The sequence below is a fragment of the Carcharhinus amblyrhynchos genome, chromosome 7 (genome assembly GCF_965287045.1).
Source record: "Carcharhinus amblyrhynchos chromosome 7, sCarAmb.v2.hapA, whole genome shotgun sequence".
Taxonomy (NCBI): Eukaryota; Metazoa; Chordata; class Chondrichthyes; order Carcharhiniformes; family Carcharhinidae; genus Carcharhinus; species Carcharhinus amblyrhynchos.
Genome location: NC_137330.1, coordinates 126,824,068 through 126,844,257, shown reverse-complemented (window position 1 = coordinate 126,844,257; position 20,190 = coordinate 126,824,068). Strand labels below are relative to the sequence as shown.

Below are 20,190 nucleotides of genomic sequence, written 5' to 3'. Positions count from 1 at the left end.
TCAGCAACATTTATTCTGTTGGCTTCCTTGAAATCAATGAAATAATTGAGTATGGAGGTGAGAAATAAGATAATGTGCAATGCCAGCTCAAGACATTCAATTAATTTATTAAATTATGCAATAACAGATTGTTTTTGTGTTGGTGAATATCTTTCTTATTCTAATTAGCAGATTATAGTGCTTTGAAATTTAAACTCAATTATATTACTGTAAAATCATCTCAGAGTCTAAACCACATTTTGCCCTGACTCAAGCATCTGTTGCGTTATTTGATATCACAGAGTAGAGCTGCCCCTCTCAGGATCCAGTGGTCAGGTACCTGAACTGTTTTCAGACAGAGGGCAGTGATGAATGTCAGGTCAGTGCGCTGTGGTTTCTTATAGACTGGACAGATGTATAGTTTAGGATCCTTGGGCGCAGTGGAATTGATGGCAAATATATAGATGACAGGTAGCATTGTAAAGAGAACTTTGGCAGTGGATTCAGTCAGTCGGATATTTCTCCTGTCCCAACCTGCTCCGTCGAGGTAAAGGCCATAGATGTAGACTCCTTCCTGCCAAGCAAGCATATAGAGTTTGAAAGTTAACAAAAAAATTGTCTATGCTAGCCTGGAACCATTTTCAGAGCAGAGCCAGGCTCCCTACCTGAAGATTTGACACAATTTGCATTCAGCAGTGTTGATCAGTTATGCTCAAGAGTAGCTGGGGACAGTGAGCCTCTCAATCCTAGGGCTGTACTCATCTGTGTGCCTCCCTTGGGTTCTGCCCATCCAGAGTACATTGTGGGGGATCTGATATGATTCATGTCAGTGTGAAGGGACAATTTAATGTGGGGAACTATTAAAGGCCTAATAATTATAGTTGTATGCATGCAAAAAGGATCCTAATTTTTAAAGTCGGGATTCCCATTACGTTGTAAGCTGGGGTGGGAAAAATCAAGTCGTAAATATCACCGGCATTAAAGCCGTTTTGGGACTTCCACAGGATTCTCCGCCCCTACTGCCTTTCCTGCCTCACCCCGCCTGCTCTGAAAACACAAGTGGAATATTCTCCCCTCGGGGGAGTTATTACATACTAAAATAAAAGTAAAATGATGCAGATGCTGGAATTCTGAAATAAAAGATTAATCCACAGATGCTACCTGACCGACTGCTTTTATCCAAATTTTTCTGTGTTTGAGTCTGTGAGCTGATTCCTAGCATGGAACTGATTCTACTGGAAATCTTAGTCACAGAGACTTGCGGAGGCCATGACGACCAACGGAAAGTCTGCAGAATGGCATCCACTGATGTCTCCCAGTACTAAAGGCAATAAAACTACTAGATTGTTGTAAAAACCCATCAGATTCACTACTGTCCTTCAGGGAAGGAAATACACTGCATTTACCTGAACAAAGAACAAAGAAAATTACAGCACAGGAACAGGCCCTTTGGCCCTCCGAGCCTGCACCAACCATGCTGCTTGACTTAACTAAAACCCTCAATGCTTCCGGGGACCACATCCCTCTATTCCCATCTCATTCATGTACTTGTCAAGATGCCCTTGAATGTCACTACCGTATCCAGGCTGTACTCACCTGTGTGCCTCCCTTGGGTTCTGCCCGTCCCCCGGCAATGAGTTCCAGGCACCCACCTCTCTTTGTGTAAAAAATCTGCCTTGTATGTCTTTTAAAACTTGACCCTCGCACCTATGCCCCCTAGTAACTGACTCTTTCATCCTGGGCAAAAGCTTCTGATTATCCACTCTGTCCATGCCTCTCATCATCTTGTGGACTTCTATTAGGTCTCCCCTGAGCCTCCATCACTCTAGTGAGAACAAACCAAGTTTCTCCAACCTCTCCGCATAGTTAATGCCCTCCATTCCAGGCACCATCTTTGTATATCTTTTCTGTACCCTCTCCAAAGCCTTCGTATCCTTCTGGTAGTGTGGCGACAAGAATTGAACACTATATTCTAAGTGCAGCCTAATTAAGACTCTATAAAGCCATGACTTGCTAATTTTTAAACTCAATACCCTGGCCGATGAAGGCAAGCATGCTGTATGCCTTCTTGACCACCTGCATTGCCACTTTCAGTGAGCTGTGTATCTGTACACCCAGATCCTTTTGCCTGTCAATACTCTTAAGGGTTCTGCCATTTACTGTATATTTCCTATCTGTATTAGACCTTCCAAAATGCATTACCTCACATTTGTCCCGATTAAACTCCATCTGCCATCTCTCCGCCCAAGTCTCTAATTGATCTATATCCTGCTGTATCCTCTGATGGTCCTCATCGCTGTCCGCAAATCCACCAATCTGTGTGTTGTCCACAAACTTACTAATCAATCCAGTTACATTTTCTTCCAAATCATTTATACATATTGCAAACAGCAAAGGTCCCAGCACTGATCCCTGAGGAATGCCACTTGTCACAGCTCTCTATTCAGAAACATACCCTTCCACTGCTACCCTCTGTCTATTTTGATCGAGCCAGTTTTATATCCATCTTGCCAGCTCACCTCTGATCCCATGTAATTTCACCTTCTGACCAGTCAGCCATGAGGCCTGGTCTGATCAGACCTGGTCTGATCTAGATGTGATTTCAGGTCTAGAGTAACATGGCTGACCTCTTACTGCCCTGCAAAAAATTCATTCGCACCAAAAAGCTACAGAGAAGTTGCAAAAGAATAAAACTCAGCATTGAAAATACTTGGCAGTGGAAATGAAAAGGCACACCCTTCCCAGGCAACCTTTCAAAGTCCCCTGTAATAACGTTCGGAGACATATACAAAAAACTGGGAGTCCTGGATTTGAATCCCACAACTGCAGATGGTGGAACTTGAATCCACGCTATAAAAATCTGGGCTGGGATTCTCCCAAAAAAAATTCAAAGTCCCAAACATGAAGGAAAATGGGAATTTGTAGTGTGGTTTCCAGAATGAATCTCCAACACTCAATGCATCCCAGAATGCCTAATATGATTCATTCTGGAAATCTATGGGTGGAGTTTCTTCCTGCCTGAAAGGCCAGCAGCAAAGAGCTGGATGGGCTGCTGCACTTGCACTGATTTGTCAGCGGTGACCTGCACATGTGCAATGGCCCAGCATTGCTGTCCTCCCTTTCACTGGCCAGCCCAATTTCTGGCCTTCTGACTCTACCACCCCCCACCCCTCCCCCCACCCCCATCTCCCAATTACTGGCCTCCCAGACCTCTCCCAGCCAGCTCCAATCTCCCAAACCCTATCTTGAGAGCCCCAATCACCCGACCCCATCTGGCTAGCCCAATCTTCCAATCCTACCGGACCCCCAATGGGCCAGCCCCAATCTCCCGATCCTGAATGCAACATAGCTTGGTATAGCTCTTGTTCTGTCTAAGACCACAAGAAACTACAAAATGTCATGAACAAAGTCCAGTCCATCACTCAAACCAGCCTCCAATCCATTGATACTGTCGACACTTCCTGCTGCCTCAGAAAAGCAGCCAGCATAATCAATGACCCCACACATACCAGACGTACTCTCTTCCACCTTCTTCTGTCAGGAAAAAGATACAAAAGTCTGAGATCACATGCCAACTGACTCAAAAATAGCTTTCTCCCTGCTGCCATCAGGGAATAGACCTATCTTGCATTAAGTTGATCTTCCTCTGCACCTTAGCTATGACTGTAACACTACATTCTGCACTCTCTCCTTTCTTTCAATTTGTACAGTATGTTGTGTCTGTATAGTGCACAAGAAATAATAGTAATACATGTGACAATAATAAAGCAAATCAAATCAGGAGAAGGAGCTGGTGGCATTGTGGTAATGTCACTGGACCAGTAACCCAGAGACCCAGAGGAATTTTCTGTGAATATGGGTACAAAAGCCTACCAGGGCAGGTGGACGAATTTAAATCCAGTTAATAAAATTCTTGAGTATGAAGCTAGTCTCAGTAATGGTGAAACAATCACTGAACAAAGAACAACACAGCACAGGAAACAGACCCTTCGGCTCTACAAGCCCACGCCGCCCATTTTAACACTCAGTGAATGCCTCATTCCAATCCTTCTTCTACCTATGACTTTTGTCTACGCCTCTTGGACTCTACAATAAAGGGGTGCAAATTTAGAGAATTATATGTGCGCCAGATTAAGGGAGGTCTAATTTAGGGACAATTTATTAACACCAATCAGCCTAAAAGCACGTTTTTGGGGTGTGGGAGGAAACTGGAGCACCCGGAGAAAACCCACGCAAGCACGGGGAGAATGTGCAAACTCCCACAGACACCGGCCCAAATCAGAGATCCGACCCGGGTCCCTGTAACTGCACAGCAAACAGTGATGGTCACTGAGCTGTCGTGTTGCCCGTCAGTTGGTCCAGTTTAAGCGTACACTAACAATGTGAAGCACTAGGCAACTCTTGAAGCAACATCCAAGAGCAGCTCTCGCATGACCCATTGCGTGTATGCCCCTTGTTGGCCAACAAAGCGGACCGAATCACCTGTGGATGTAAAAAAAAGAGACATCAATAAACATACACAGCCTATACAGACATTCACGGAAGATCCCCAATAGCTCCAACGTAAGAGGCAGGTGAGCCATAAAATATGTTGGACGGCCCATAGGAACCTATTGATTCCCAGGAATGTCCTGAGGCTCTTGATCCTTAACTAGAACATTCTTTTGTATCCCTCCATCTCCAGTCTGCTCATGTGCCTATCTAGGTAAGCCTTAAACAAATCTAGCATGCCTGCCTCCACCACCCTACATGGCAGTGCATTCCAAGCCCCCACCACCCTTTGTGCGAAAAACTTCCCTCTAACATCTGAATTATACCTCGCCCCCCTAACCCTAAGCCCATGACCCCTTGTGATTTTCGTATCCAACCTGGGAAAAAGCTTCCCACTGTTTACTCTACCCTTCATAATTTTATACACCTCTATTAGATCTCCCCTCATTCTCCATCTTTCCAGGGAGAACAGCCCCAATTTGCCCAATCTTTCCTCATAGCTAAGACCTTCCATATCAGGCAGCATCCTGTTAAGCCTCCTCTGCACTCTCTCCAGGGTGTCCACATCCTTCCGGTCGTGTGGCGACCAGAACTGGATGCAGTACTCCAAATGTGGCCTAACCAACGTTCTATACAACTGCAACATTAGACTCCAGCTTTTATACTCTATACCCCTTGCTTTAAAGGCAAGCATACAATATGCATTCTTTGCTACCTTCTCCACCTGTACTGCCACCTTCAAGGACTTGTGAACTTGCACACTTAGGTCCCTCTGCGTTTCTATACTCTTAATAGTCCTACCATTTATTGGATAACTTCCCCCTACATTATTTCTTCCAAAATGCATCACCTCGCATTTATCAGGATTAAATTCCGTCTGCCATTTCTCTGCCCAATTTACCAGCCTATCTATATCCTGCTGTATTGTCCGACAATGTTCATCACTATCAGCAAGTCCAGCTATCTTTGTGTCATCTGCAAACTTGCTGATCACACTACTTACTCCCTCTTCCAAATCACTTATATATATTACAAATAGCAGAGGTCCCAGTACGGAGTCCTGCGGCAAACTACTGGTCACAGACCTCCAGCTAGAAAAGGACCCTTCCACTGCTACCCTCTGTCTCCTGTTGCTAAGCCAGTTGTCAATACATCTAGCCACCTGTCCTTGTATCTCATGAGCCTTAACCTTTTTCATCAACCCACCATGAGGGACTTTGTCAAATGCCTTACTGAAATCCATGTAGAAAACATCCACGGCTCGTCCTTCGTCAAACTCCTCAAAAAATTCTACCAGATTCATAAGGCATGACCTCCCCTTTACAAAGCCATGTTGCCTGTCACTAATCAGATTGCTATGTTCTAAATGATTATACATCCTATCTCTAAGAATCCTCTCTAACAACTTCCCTACCACTGATGTCATAAAAAGGAAGAGGCTGGCGAGGGTGAACGTTGGACCCTTAGAGGATGAGAAGGAGGACTTAGTGGTAAGGGATGGGGAAATAGCTGAGGCCCTGAATAACTTTTTTGTTTCGGTCTTCACGGAGGAGGACGTGAATAATTTGCCGGGTGTTAGCGATGGAAAGATGGTAGGAGTGGAGGGCCTGAATGACATTATTGTTACTAGAGAGGCGGTGCTCGACAGACTGGAGGGACTGATTGTGGACAAGTCCCCAGGACCCGATGGAATGCATCCGAGGGTTCTGAAAGAAATGGCGGAGGCGATAGTGGATGCCTTGGTGATTATTTCCCAAACGTCACTGGATTCCAGGGAAGTGCCAGAAGAGTGGAAAACAGCTAATGTTACGCCGTTGTTTAAGAAGGGTGGCAGGCAAAAGGCGGGGAATTATAGGCCGGTTAGTTTAACATCTGTTGTAGGAAAAATGTTAGAATCCGTGATCAAGGAGAAAATAGCGAGGCATCTTGAGGAGAATTGTTTGATAGAGCAGATGGAGCACGGTTTCGTTAAGGGGAAGTCGTGTCTGACGAATTTATTGGAGTTCTATGAGGATGTGTCTAGGGCGGTGGATAGAGGAGAGCCGGTGGATGTGGTGTTTCTTGATTTTCAGAAGGCGTTTGACAAGGTGCTTCACAAGAGGGTATTACAGAAGGTCAGGGGGCATGGAGTTGGGGGTAGGGTGTTAGCGTGGATAGACGATTGGCTGTCAGATAGGAGGCAGAGAGTGGGGGTCAATGGGCACTATTCAGATTGGTGACTAGTGGAGTGCCCCAGGGGTCGGTACTGGGGCCTCAGCTATTCACCATTTATATAGATGATCTGGAGGAGGGAACCGAGTGTATGGTGTCGAAATTTGCTGATGACACCAAGATTGGTGGAACAGCAAATTGTGCGGAGGGTGTGGAGAGTCTGCAGAAGGATCTAGATAGGCTGGGCGAATGGGCCAGGAACTGGCAAATGGAATTTAATGTTGGCAAATGTGAGGTTGTCAACTTTGGTAGGAATAATGGTAAGAAGGACTATTACTTACATGGCGAGAAACTGCAGCATGCTACGGTGCAGAGGGAGCTCGGGGCCCTTGTGCATGAGTTGCAAAAACCCAGCCTGCAGGTGCAGCAGGTGGTCAGGAAGGCAAATGAGTTGCTGGCCTTCATAGCGAGGGGGATTGAATATAAAAGTAGGGAGGTCTTGCTGCAGCTGTATAGTGCACTGGTGAGGCCGCAGCTGGAGTACTGTGTGCAGGTTTGGTCGCCGCACTTACGCAAGGATATTTTGGCCTTGGAGGGAGTGCAGAGGAGGTTTACTAGGCTGATACTGGAGTTGAGGGAGTTGAACTATTAGGAGAGGCTGAATAAACTAGGCTTGTACTCGTTAGAGTTTAGAAGAATGAGGGGAGATCTCATTGAGACATATAAGATGATGAATGGGATGGATAGGATAGAGGTGGAGAGGCTCTTCCCGCTCAGAAAGGACAGTAGGACTAGAGGGCACAGCCTCAAGATAAAGCGGGGGCGGTTTAGAACGGAGTTGAGGAGGAACTTCTTCACTCAAAGGGTGGTGAATCTCTGGAATTCTCTGCCCGTTGAAGTGGTGGAGGCTGCCTCGCTAAATATTTTTAAGACGCGGGTTGATGGGTTTTTGATAAGAGAGGGGATTAAGGGTTATGGGGAAAGGGTGGGAATGTGGAACTGAGCCACGTCTGTGAGAAGTAGTGTAATTTTTAAGGCTGCAAGAGCTAACAGTACAATCAGCAGTGATGGACGAGTTCAGCAGCATACAGAAAGGGGGAGGCACATGACAGACAGTTAACTAGGTTACACGAAACAGATAACCGCAGTGATGAGATTAAGCGCAAAATGGGAGTTGAGAGAGTGTTAATTGAAGGAATGACACAATACAAGCCATTTACAGTGTTTAAAGTTAACAAGGTTAACAGCCAAATAAGGGGGAATAACACAATACAAGCCATCACAATGTTTGAAAAACAGTATAAAATGTGCTGCAAATCTATGTAAGGTGTGCCTATTTTGACTAGACACCCGGTCTTGCAAGAACGACAAATAAAATCTTGCTCCTTCAGAACTTGACTAAATTGTTTAACTGTGAGCTGTGTTTCTCACAATTGGGGGCTCGTCCGGGATCCTAACATCCCTGGTAGGGAGGTTGCCGGTGACAACTGGGAAGACGCGTCCCGTTCCAAATTGAATGGTCCCAGGTGTTCATCGGTGGACTTCTCTGCCACTGACTGTTGAGAATCCTAGGAAAGTTGTTCTGAACGAGTAAGTGGGAAACGATAGGCACCGTCGTGTGGTCGGGCAACGCTGCGCACAGACCAAGGTAAGAAAAGTGACTTTTAAGTATTGCCTTGGCGACCGGGTCATGGTAGGTAAACCATGGGAAGTGGGGGTAGTAGGACAAAGTCCCCCGGGAAAGGTGCTGGGAATCCGCGGAGAAAGGGTGGGGCCCCAGGGAACATCCCTCCAGAAAGTCCTTTGGGACGGATGTTGGAAGAAGGGTGGGGCCCCAGGGAACATCCCTCCAGAAAGTCCGTTGGGAAGGATGTTGGAAGGTTTGGGCACTAGTACTAGGGATAAAAACAAGACGACAATGATGAAATATTGTGTTTTGTTTGGGTGAAGGAACCAATCAGGAGTCCGTCCGTCTTCTGGCCAAAGTACGGTTCGGTTGAGGATTGGGTTTGTCAGATTCTTAATAAATATGTGAGACAGAAGCAGCCGGCGTCCCAGGAAGGAATTGATCATGCAAGTTGCTGGATAATGTTAATTTAGGGGCTGCGGGGGAGGTTATGTGATGAGGGAGCAGAGGAAAGTCGAATAAGGGAGGTGCCCCTAGAGGCACTGGAGTTTGTGGATGGGTCACGAAGTATATAGATGGATCAGCATGAATGGGATGGACCTACAATTGGTCTGAGCAGAAAGAGGTAGAGAGAAGTATGTCAGTGGAACTGGGAACCCTGACATGGGCTTTTACTGAGGTGCGGGGAGAACGCTAATAGTGGTTATGTATTTGGAATTGTGCATGACTATATGACTGTTTGAGAGAGAAAGGGATTTGTCACGACATGAGGCACCCGAATCAAACATGGTCAAATTTATTAGAGGCCAGTGAGCTCCCATCAGTAAAGGGTTAAAAAGAGACAAGCAGGCTGACTCTATATGGTACAGAGAGAGAGAGAGAGAGAGAGAGGGTGTAACTGTGTAATTGAGACCCTCATGTGATGTAATAGATATAGCCAATCAAAGTGAATTGCTTTAAGTTTTTAAGTTTACTAAATTATGTAGGGATCGGACAGAGATTTGAATTCTGCCAAGTGGGAAAGGTGGCATTATATTGCATCTTAAAGTTGTGAGGAGAGATAACCATTTAGGCACATAGTAGATTTGATTTTGTACTTGCCTGTGTTGGTTACAAAGGCAGAGCTGTAGAAATAATTAAACATGTAGATTGCACATTAGAATGCTTTCAGTATTTCTTCGTGCATCTGTGCTCCAAGTGATGTTTTGTTTTATTGTACCAGAATTGTAAGAAGGTGCAAGGGTCTTGATTTAGTGAGGATATTTAATGGTGATAAAAATAAATCTTATTTTGGATTTTCTGAATCAGGCTTTAGTTAATTAAACTGCTGTACTTTGACTCACAATTAGTCTCAGAGGTATCTTTACCTACAAGGATTGGTGCTGAAACCTGGGATCTGTTTACGGGTCCGGTTGAATGGCCACAACTGGAGCTCCGGAACAGATTACCAAATTTAAGGGAGTGAATCAAAGTACAGTAGGTGCTCATCTGTGATGAAAAAGTGTGAGTGTGTGTGAGAGGTCTGAGCTGAGCACGTACAGACAAGGAGGCATCTGTCTTTACACCTAGCCCTAGACCAGTTGTTAAGAGGGGTAGCCCCCCTACGCAAAGCTCAGGAGTTTGAAGTGGGTGTAAAGGCTAGAGAAGGATGCCTGGGATGTGATGTTCAGACGTGAGTAAGAAAGAAAGCCGGCTTAATAGTGTGAGCTTAAAGGTGTAAGCTCACGAGTGTAAGCGGTGGTACGGAGGGGACTGATCACCCCTGATAGGTATCACCGGACTGTGATAAGAGCGACCTAGGGGTGGGATCCATTTCACCCACTAGATCAACAATGGAAATGATTGAAAAAAAAAGGACAGAACTAAGAAAATTGGAATTCTCTTAGTTTGAATTAATTGAACAGGTTTAAACCAGATTAATTGAACACATCTCAGTCTTGGGTAAAAAAATATTGGGCTGACGACAAGGAGAAAATTAAAACGTCAGAATCACAGATTAGAGAGTTAGAAAAGAGAAACCAAACAAAGAAAATAGCAGTATTGTTAATACATCAGTTAGCTGGACTAATTGAACAAGTAGTCACTTCCACTAAGAAGTGGAGTGGGGATAAAAAAGATTAAGGAATTAGAATTCAGAGTAAGGGAACTGGAGAAACAAAACCAAGTGTTAGAAGACTACTGCAGAGGGACATCACCTCCCTACCCCGGCAGTATGACCATGAAACTCACAGCGCCTGGGGGTGACTTTAATACTGAGGAGAAGGTCTTTAACCTTGCTCCGGTAACGAGGAAAGGAACAGTGAATAATCCATTGACCAATTTAAATACTTCACACCAGGGAAAGACATCAGATCCTAGTGTCACTGGGAAAACTCCAGCCCTGGAGTTCAAAGGCCAAATTTTGGTATTATCATTGTCCCAGGAAGTATTTATAGTATTAGATATAGCTTTGAACTTGAACTCACAGGATAAGTTTTTCTTTATAGTAGACGATAAGCACAGGTGTTATATTTGGGACATTTAATATTCCAAAGGATCAAGGAGATGCCCGTGGACAGGCTAACCAATGAAATAGCAAAAGAAGCAACCCTAAACCCACAACCAATTAGGATGCAGGCCCTTATTTCCCTAATGCCCCGTGGATTGAATCCAATCTTTATAGAAAAGGGAAAAAAAAGAGGAGCTGACTGAGATGAGACAGAGAAACAGAAGGCAAAGATAATGGTAGCGGCCGTAGATGAGATTGTGAGGAAGAGGGTGGAACCAATAACTGAGGGAAAGACACGAGGGTATCAGTATGTTGAAAGGAAGGAACGAGGAAGTAGAAAAGGTGGGGAAATACCTTGGACACCTAATCAGTGAGGGAAGGAGAAGAATAGATCCAGAAAGAATACAAGGAATCCTAGATCTAAATATACTATGGACTAAAAAGGAACTTAGGAGGTTCTTGGGATTAGTAGGATACTGTAGATTGTGGATCAAAGGGTACGCACAGAAAACTAAACAACTATATTTGAAACTGTTAGAAGAAGAACCTAATGTTTTAAAGTGGACAGAGGATCTAAGCTGATAATAGAAACGAAACTCCCTTGGACTAAGTGCTTACCAAAAGCACTTTTGCGTATTTGTACAGCTCCTCGAAAGGATTTGGGTTTATCCCCCTATGAAATGCTATTTGGACTACCTTATATGGGGGCAGTCGGGGAGTTACCGGTTCCTGAAATGAATGATCAATTTGTAAAGAAATATATACTGGGCCTGTCCTCCTCGATATCTTCCCTTAGGAAACAAGGATTATTGTCGCAGACTCCAGCCCTCGACTTCACGGTACATACAATTCAACCAGGAGATCGGGTCCTGGTAAAGTCATGGAAAGAAACTAAGCTGCAACCGGAATGGGAGGAACCATATCAAGCACTCCTAACAACTGAGACAGTAATCAGGACTGCTGAAAAGGGGTGGACACATCATACTATAATCAAGGGACTGGTAAAACCTCCAGATAATTCCAACACGTGGATGGTCAAACTGACTGAAGAACCTTTGAAGCTGAAATTTAAAAGACTCCAAATAATCAATTTTTAGTTGCGGCGTGAGCGCGGGAAAGGAACTGTTTTGAATTAAGTTCTCTCCTAAAAGGTAACGAGAAAGGGATAGAATGGAAGGGGTAACCTGGATAATGCTTTCCTTCCTCTTGTCCAAGAGAGTACTTACAAGTATGGGATATAATTCAGATAAGTTAGAAGAGGACAAGGGAAACACTATGAGCTCAGTTACGGTTCTGGATCTCACTACAACACAGGTAGTAGAGACAGACCTGTGTTCTTTGGTAATATGTGGGGATCTGGTGAGCCAGCAAAAATATTCGGTAGAATCCTTACAATTTTATGCCGACGGAAAGGATCCTTGGGGTAAACTCCCTTCCAGAATATCCCTTCATCAGAAACATATGCAGCCAAGATCAGAATGCCTAGATAAGGAATACAATCTTATAGGGACCAAATGGACTGAAAAAAAAAATAAGCAGTCCAGTCTTAGATCCTAAGAACCTCTCCCGGTACTCCATAGCTGGTGGGCCCTTCTTTACAGGTAACTGGACCAGGGACCAACAATTGCACCAGGCAGTATTTGGAATTAGGGTAAAGGAGGGAGGAAAAGATAGCAAATTGAAATATTGTTTCCGAATCTATGTAGATAAAAATTTGAAAACACCTGACTAGAATGATAAGGTTCCCCAAAACGACCCAAGGGCAGTAAGAGTGGTCGAAGTAAACAACCTAAAACAAATCCTTGAAATAGAGACTGGGTATGAGGAGACTAATGCCTGGGTAGAATGGGTCAAATACACTGTAAAAAGCTTAAATAAAAGCAATTGCTATGCCTGTGCGTCTGGGAAGCCAGTGGCCCAAATAGTACCCTTCCCTCTGGGATGGAAACGCGACAGAAGAGGTATGGAGTGCATGTTAGCCCTGTATCAAGAAAAGGAAGCATGGGGCAACCCGAACTGCACATCCCTATCCCTGATGTTCCCTCCTGTGGAAGCAAAGAACTTAAAAACTCCCCCTCAGTTTCTCACTGCCGTTGTGAATCACACTTCATGTATGAACCGACAAAGGGCAGAGTTAACTCATAATATGGGGGAGTTAGAATCATGCTCAGAGGTCAGGAGCATTACAGAGAACGGAATGGGAGGGAACTATTCATCATTGAAAATCCCCAGAGCAGATATATGGTGGTATTGTGGAGGAAGGGTACTGAGGCCAACTCTACCCCCTCAGTGGAAAGGTACATGTGCAATTGTCCAATTGGCTATACCATTTACCCTGGCATTTGAAAAATCAAAAGGATCAGGAAAAACAAGAGATCAGTGATAGGAATTTCTTTTGATGAAAAGATATATCAGGATCCCATAGGAGTGCCTCGGGGAGTTCCAGATGAATTTAAAGCTCGAAATCAGATTACAGCTGGGTTTGAATCCTTGTTTTGGTGGGTAACAATAAATAAGAACGTAGATTGGATAAATTATATAAGATTGGGACGAGCAAGTGAATAGTATGTTAGCCAAACTGGAACAACCTACTCGCGCATATCTGGACTAAACCTGGAAAAAGGGATGCTAGTGAAAAATTACAGACAGTAAAAAGAAAAGGGGGGATTGTGAGAAGTAGTGTAATTTTTAAGGCTGCAAGAGCTAACAGTACAATCAGCAGTGATGGACGAGTTCAGCAGCATACAGAAAGGGGGAGGCACATGACAGACAGTTAACTAGGTTACACGAAACAGATAACCGCAGTGATGAGATTAAGCGCAAAATGGGAGTTGAGAGAGTGTTAATTGAAGGAATGACACAATACAAGCCATTTACAGTGTTTAAAGTTAACAAGGTTAACAGCCAAATAAGGGGGAATAACACAATACAAGCCATCACAATGTTTGAAAAACAGTATAAAATGTGCTGCAAATCTATGTAAGGTGTGCCTATTTTGACTAGACACCCGGTCTTGCAAGAACGACAAATAAAATCTTGCTCCTTCAGAACTTGACTTGACTAAATTGTTTAACTGTGAGCTGTGTTTCTCACACGTCAGATCAACCATGATCTTATTGAATGGCGGGGCAGACTCGAGGGGCTAGATGGCCTACTCCTGCTCCTATTTCTTATGTTCTTATGTTCTTATGTTCACTGGCCTATAATTACCCGGGTTTTCCCCACTACCCTTTTTAAACAACAGTACCACATTCGCTATCCTCCAATCCTCTGGGACCTCACCTGTGTCCAAAGAAGAGACAAAGATCTGCGTCAGAGGCCCAGCAATTTCATCTCTCTTCTCCCTGAGCAGCCTAGTATAGATACCATCAGACCCCGGAGATTTATCAGTTTTAATATTACCTAAAAACCCTAACACTTCCTCCCTTGAAATGGAGATTTTCTCCAACGAGTCGACGATTCCCTCCATGACACTTCCAGACAACAAGTCCCTCTCCTGATTGTTGTAAACTTAGAGCTGGTTAATTAATCCCTTTTAGGGAAGGATATCCAACATCATTGGTCTGTCCTATGAGTGACTCCAGATCCACAGCAACATGACTGACTCTGTAAAGATCCAACAAACCACTCAGTTCAAGGGCAATTAAGGATGGGCAAAAAATGCTGGCCCAGCCAGCAACACCTCACTAAAGAACTGACTTCATTAGTAAGTGTGTAGAAGACTGTGTGCCAAAGAAACAAATCCATGTGTTCCCCAACTGGAAACCATGGATGAACAGGGATATCCACTACTTGCTGAAATCCAGGTCTAAGGAGAGCCATCAAAGATGCCAGAAAGCAATACTAGACCAAGCTAGAATCCCTGGCTAGCTACACTGACCCCTGCCTACTAGGCAAGGTCTGCAAGACATAATAGGTTACAAGATGAAGGCATGTAAAATCGCCAGCTCCAATGCACCCCTCCCTGATGAGCTCAATGCATTCTATACCTGTTTTGAGCAAGAGGTCAGCGAGAGCATGCCCTCCACCCTGGAAGCCCTGGATGAAACTGTATCTGGGGGGGTCACCATTGCAGATGACAGAGTGGCTTTCTCAAAGGTCAACCCACAGAAAGTAACTGGCCCGGATGGGGTATCCAGACATGCACTCAAATCCTGCACGGATCAGCTGGTGGAGATATTCGCAGACATCTTCAACCTGTCTTTACAACAATCTGAGGTCCCTATCTGCTTCAAGAAGACACCCATCATCCTGGTACCTAAGAAAAACCAAGTAGTATGCTTTAATGACTATCAGCCGATGGCTCTGACATCCATCATTATGAAATGCTTTGAAAGGTTAGTTGTGGCACAAGTCCCGGACTACCTGGATCCACTACAGTTTGCCTATCGCTGCAACAGGTTCACAGCAAATGCCATTTCTCAATCCTGGAACACCTAGATAATGTGTACTGATTGTTTTCAATTGCATTGCCGGTTTGCGGGGTTTTTTTTGCAGTTTGCGCTTTCCGTAGCAGGACCTAGGCGCAAGAGCAGTTGGGAAGGGAGCGCGGGAGTACAAAACAGGTACCCACCCAAGGATCAGTCTCATTGTTCTCTGGAGCAGTGTACTGGTGGCTGGTGAGTCGAAACTGTGAGTGTACTGATTGTTTTCAATTGCATTGCCGGTTCGCAGGGTTTTTTTTTGCAGTTTGCGCTTTCCGTAGCAGGACCTAGGCGCAAGGGCAGTTGGGAAGGGAGCGCGGGAGTACAAAAACAAGGCCGCAGTAGACAGCGGGCAGCGTCGGGAGCAGGAAGCGGAGTGAAGCGGGTGCTGAGTGAGTGCTGCAAGGGCTTTGGCTCACAGGGCTTAGGCGAGGCAGGCTTAGGCAAGGTGAGTTACTGGTCAAATTTTTCCATTTGTGTCCATAAGTTTAAGGGTGGTCAATTAAATGGCAGGGACCATGGGGAGGCGTGTCAGCTGTGTAAGGTGCAATATGTGGGAGTTCCTGGAGACACAGCATCTCCGGAGAGTCCACATCTGCACCAAGTGTCTGGAGTTGCAGCGTTTGAGGGCTCGGGTTAGGCAACTGGAGTTGAGGCTGGAGGGTTTATTTTTAGTCAGGGAGAATGAGGCATTAATGAATACCAGATTCAAGAGGGGATCCCAGAGCCTGGCGGGGGGGGGTGGTTACAGTTAGGAAGGGGAAAAAGAAGAGGAGTAATGGTCCAAAGGCTACCCCAGGGGTAGTCTCTCAAGATATCAGGGGTAAGGCACCGACTGAGGAGGAAAGGGCACGAGGGGAAGACCGGAAAGCCTCAGAGGGAAGGAAAGTCTAGATGATCAGAAAATCTCCCAGGAGAAGGAGGATCCGAGTGGGCCTGAGGGTCTTCAGTGCATCTGTGTTAATGCGAGGAGTGTGACGGGAAAGACGGATGAACTTAAGGCCTTGATGTTCGCAAGGAATTTAGATGTGGTGGCAGTGACAGAGACGTGGTTAAAGGAGGGGCAGGACTGGCAACTAAATATTCCAGGGTATAAGTGTTTTAGGCGTGATAGGGGAGGGTTGAAAAGAGGAGGGGGAGTGGCGGTCTTAGTTAGGGAGCAGATCACAGCGGTGCAGAGGGAGGATAACATGGAGGGGTTGGGAATTGAGTCTCTGTGAGTGGAGTTGAGGAATAGGAAGGGGGCCATTACTATGCTAGGAGTGTACTATAGGCCGCCTGATAGCCCACGGGCAGTGGAAGAGGGTATATGTAGAGACATTTTGGACATATGTAGGGTTGTTGCAGTGAGAGATTTGAATCTCCCTGGGGTGGATTGGAAGGTGCCTAGAGCTGGGGGTTCGGACGGGGAGGAATTCGTAAGATGTGTATTGGAAGGATCCTTGCAACAGTATGTAGATAGCCTGACTAGAGAGGGGGCGATACTGGATTTAGTTCTGGGCAATGAGCCGGGTCAGGTGGTTGAGGTTGCGATAGGTGAACATGTGGCTAACAGTGACCACAACTCTGTCTACTTTAGGATACGAATGGAAAAAGATGAGAGCTCTCCTAAGGGGAGGGTGCTAAATTGGGGAAAGGCTAGATACAGCCGGATTAGGCAGGAGCTTAGGGATACAGACTGGGATAGGCTGTTGGAAGGCAAGACCACGTTAGGCATGTGGGAGTCTTTCAAGGGAAAACTGCAATGGGCGCAGGAAAGGCATGTGCCGGTTAGGAGGAAGGATGGGAAAGGTAGGATTAGGGAACCGTGGATTACTAGAGATATAGAAGACCTGGTTAGGAAGAAAAGAGAGGTGTATGTCAGATCTAAGCAGCTGGGAATGGAGAGACCGTTGGAGGAATACAGAGAGAGTAGGAGGGATCTCAAAAGGGGAGTAAGGAGAGCAAAGAGGGGGCATGAGATGGCTTTGGCAGGTAGGATTAAGGAGAATCCAAAGGCATTTTACTCCTATCTTAAGAGCAAAAGGGTGGCTAGGGGTAAAATCGGTCCTCTCAGGGACAGACGTGGGGAATTGTGCTTAGAGGCAGAGGCAATGGGGGAGATCCTGAATGAATACTTTGCGTCGGTATTCACGAAGGAGAGGGGCTTGATGTCTGGTACGGTCATCGAGGGAGCGGTAGACCAATTGAAAGGTCTATCAATTACGAGGGAAGAAGTATTAGGGCTTTTAGGTAGCATTAAAACCGATAAATCTCCGGGGCCCGATGGCATTTATCCTAGGCTGCTTAGGGAGGCGAGAGATGAGATTGCTGGGCCTCTGACGCAAATCTTTGTCTCTTCTTTGGACACAGGTGAGGTCCCAGAGGACTGGAGGATAGCGCACGTGGTACCGTTGTTTAAAAAGAGTAGGAGGGATAACCCGAGTAACTATAGGCCGGTGAGTTTAACGTCAGTGGTAGGCAAGTTGATGGAGAGGATTGTTAGGGATAGGATGTATGAGCACTTAGAGCATTGCGAGCTGATTAAAGATACGCAGCATGGCTTTGTAAAGGGGAAGTCTTGCCTTACCAATCTGGTAGAATCCTTTGAGGAGGTGACAAAAATGGTCGACGAAGGACGAGCCGTTGATGTCGTCTATATGGATTTCAGTAAGGCATTTGACAAAGTCCCTCATGGTAGGTTGGTACAGAAGATTAAAGCTCAAGGGATATGTGGTCAGGTATCTAGATGGGTAGAGAACTGGCTTGCAAAGAGGAGTCAGAGAGTAGTAGTGGAGGGGTCCTTTTTTAGCTGGAGGTCTGTCACTAGTGGTGTGCCGCAGGGCTCGGTACTGGGACCTCTTCTCTTTGTAGTGTATATAAATGATTTGGAAGAGGGAGTAGGTGGTGTGATCAGCAAATTTGCTGATGACACCAAGATGGCTGGATTGGCGGGCAGTGAGGAGCAGTGTCTGGCAATACAGCGGGATATTGATAGGCTGGTGTATTGGGCAGATACATGGCAAATGGAGTTTAATCCGGATAAATGTGAGGTGGTGCATTTTGGCCAGAATAATGTAGGGGGGAGTTATATGATAAAGGGTAAGCCCATAAGGAGTATAGAATCGCAACGAGACCTGGGGGTGCAAGTGCACAAGTCTTTGAAGGTGGCAGTGCAAGTGAAGAGTGTGGTGAAGAAAGCCTATGGTATGTTAGCCTTTATAGGAAGGGGTATAGAATATAAGAGCTGGAGTCTAAAGTTGTAGTTGTACAGAACGTTGGTTAGGCTGCATTTAGAGTACTGCGTCCAGTTCTGGTCGCCTCACTACCGGAAGGACGTGGAGACTCTGGAGAGAGTGCAGAGGAGGTTTACCAGGATGTTGCCTGGTATGGAAGGACTGGGGTATGAGGAAAGATTGAATAAATTGGGGCTTTTTTCCCTTGAAAGACGGTGACTGAGGGGGGATCTAATAGAGGAATATAAGATTATGAAGGGTATAGATAGAGTAAACAGAGGTAAGCTATTTCCTGTGATAGAGACACACAGGACAAGGGGCCATGGACTTAAGGTGAGGGGGGAGAGGTATAACACAGATATTAGAGGGAGGTTTTTCACACAGAGGGTAGTGGGGGTATGGAATGCTCTGCCAAGTAAGGTCGTGGAGGCAAACACGCTAGAGTCATTGAAGAGTAACTTAGACAGGCACCTGAGTGGGTTGGAGATGGGTGGATATCGGAGATTGTTTAAATAAGGGTCATTAGCATTGGGGCATCCCTGGTAAGGCAAATGGATATGGTACAATAACAATGTTGTTTCTTCTCTTTTCATTCACAGGTTTTAAGTCGGTCTGCCTTGTGTCCAACGAGGGGCATACACGCGATGGGTCGTACTGGGGCTGCTCTTGGTTGTTTGAGATTGGCCTAGTGCTCCATGTCATTAGTGTGTGCCTAAACTGGACCAGATACTGGGCAAGACGACAGATCAGTGACTATCACTGATTGCTGTGCAGACACATGGATTTGGGCCGGTGTCTGTGGGAGTTTGCGCATTCTCCCCGTGCTTGCATGGGTTTTCTCTGGGTGCTCCGGTTTCCTCCCACACCCCAAAGATGTGCTGTTAGGCTGATTGGCAGGAATAAATTGTCCCTAAATTAGTTTCCCTCAATCTGGATGGCCATAAAACATTAGACAGGGGTCGTGGGTGGAGAGGGGGACTGGTGGTGTAGAGATGGCGGCGCGGGCTCGTTGGGCCGAAGGGCCTGTTTCCTGGGCTGATTTTGTTCTTTGCTTGTTCTTTGTATAATGAGGACACCTATGCCAGATTCCTATTTATTGATTACAGCTCAGCCTTCAACATTATTGTTCCCAGGAAACTCATCTCCAAACTCCATGTGTTGGGCCTCAACACCTCTCTGCAGCTGAATCCTAAACTTCCTAACTCACAGACCACAATCAGTAAGGATAGGTAACAACACCTTCTCCACGACCATCTCCAACACTGGTGCACCACAGGGCTGTGTTCTTAGCCCCCAAATATACTTATATAACTGTGATCAAATTCCCCTCCAATTCGATTTTCAAGTTTGCTGATGACACCACCGCAGTGGGTCAGATCTCAAACAATGACGAGACAGAGTACAGGAATGAAATACAGAATCTGGTGAACTGGTGCAGCAACAATAATCATTCCCTCAACGTCAACAAAATGTAAGAGATTATCATCGACTTCAGGAAGCGTAAAGGAGAACGTGCCCCTGTCTACATCAATGGGGATGAAGTAGAAAGGGTCGAGAGCTTCAAGTTTTTGGGTATCCAGATCACCAACAACCTGTCCTGATCCCCCCATGCTGACAGTGTAGTTAAGAAAACCCACCAACGCCTCTACTTTAGCAAAAGACTAAGGAAATTTGGCATGTCAGCTACGACTCTCACCAACTTTTACAGATGCACCACAGAAAGCATTCTTTCTGGTTCTATCACAGCTTGGTATGACTCCTGCTCTGTCCAAAACTGCAAGAATCTACAAAAGGTCATAAATGTAGCCCAATCAA

General features: G+C 45.5%; 1 protein-coding gene across 1 annotated transcript in view; it reads right to left on the bottom strand.

Moving 5' to 3' along the window:
• Positions 1-265: 265 nt before the first annotated feature.
• Positions 266-20,190, bottom strand: part of LOC145345623 (dynein axonemal heavy chain 8-like) — a 1,557,438-nt gene continuing 1,537,513 nt past the window's right edge. The window contains exon 95 of the mRNA XM_080193457.1: positions 266-553. Coding sequence (XP_080049583.1) covers positions 266-553 — 288 coding nt within the window. The remainder of the gene's footprint in view (positions 554-20,190) is intronic.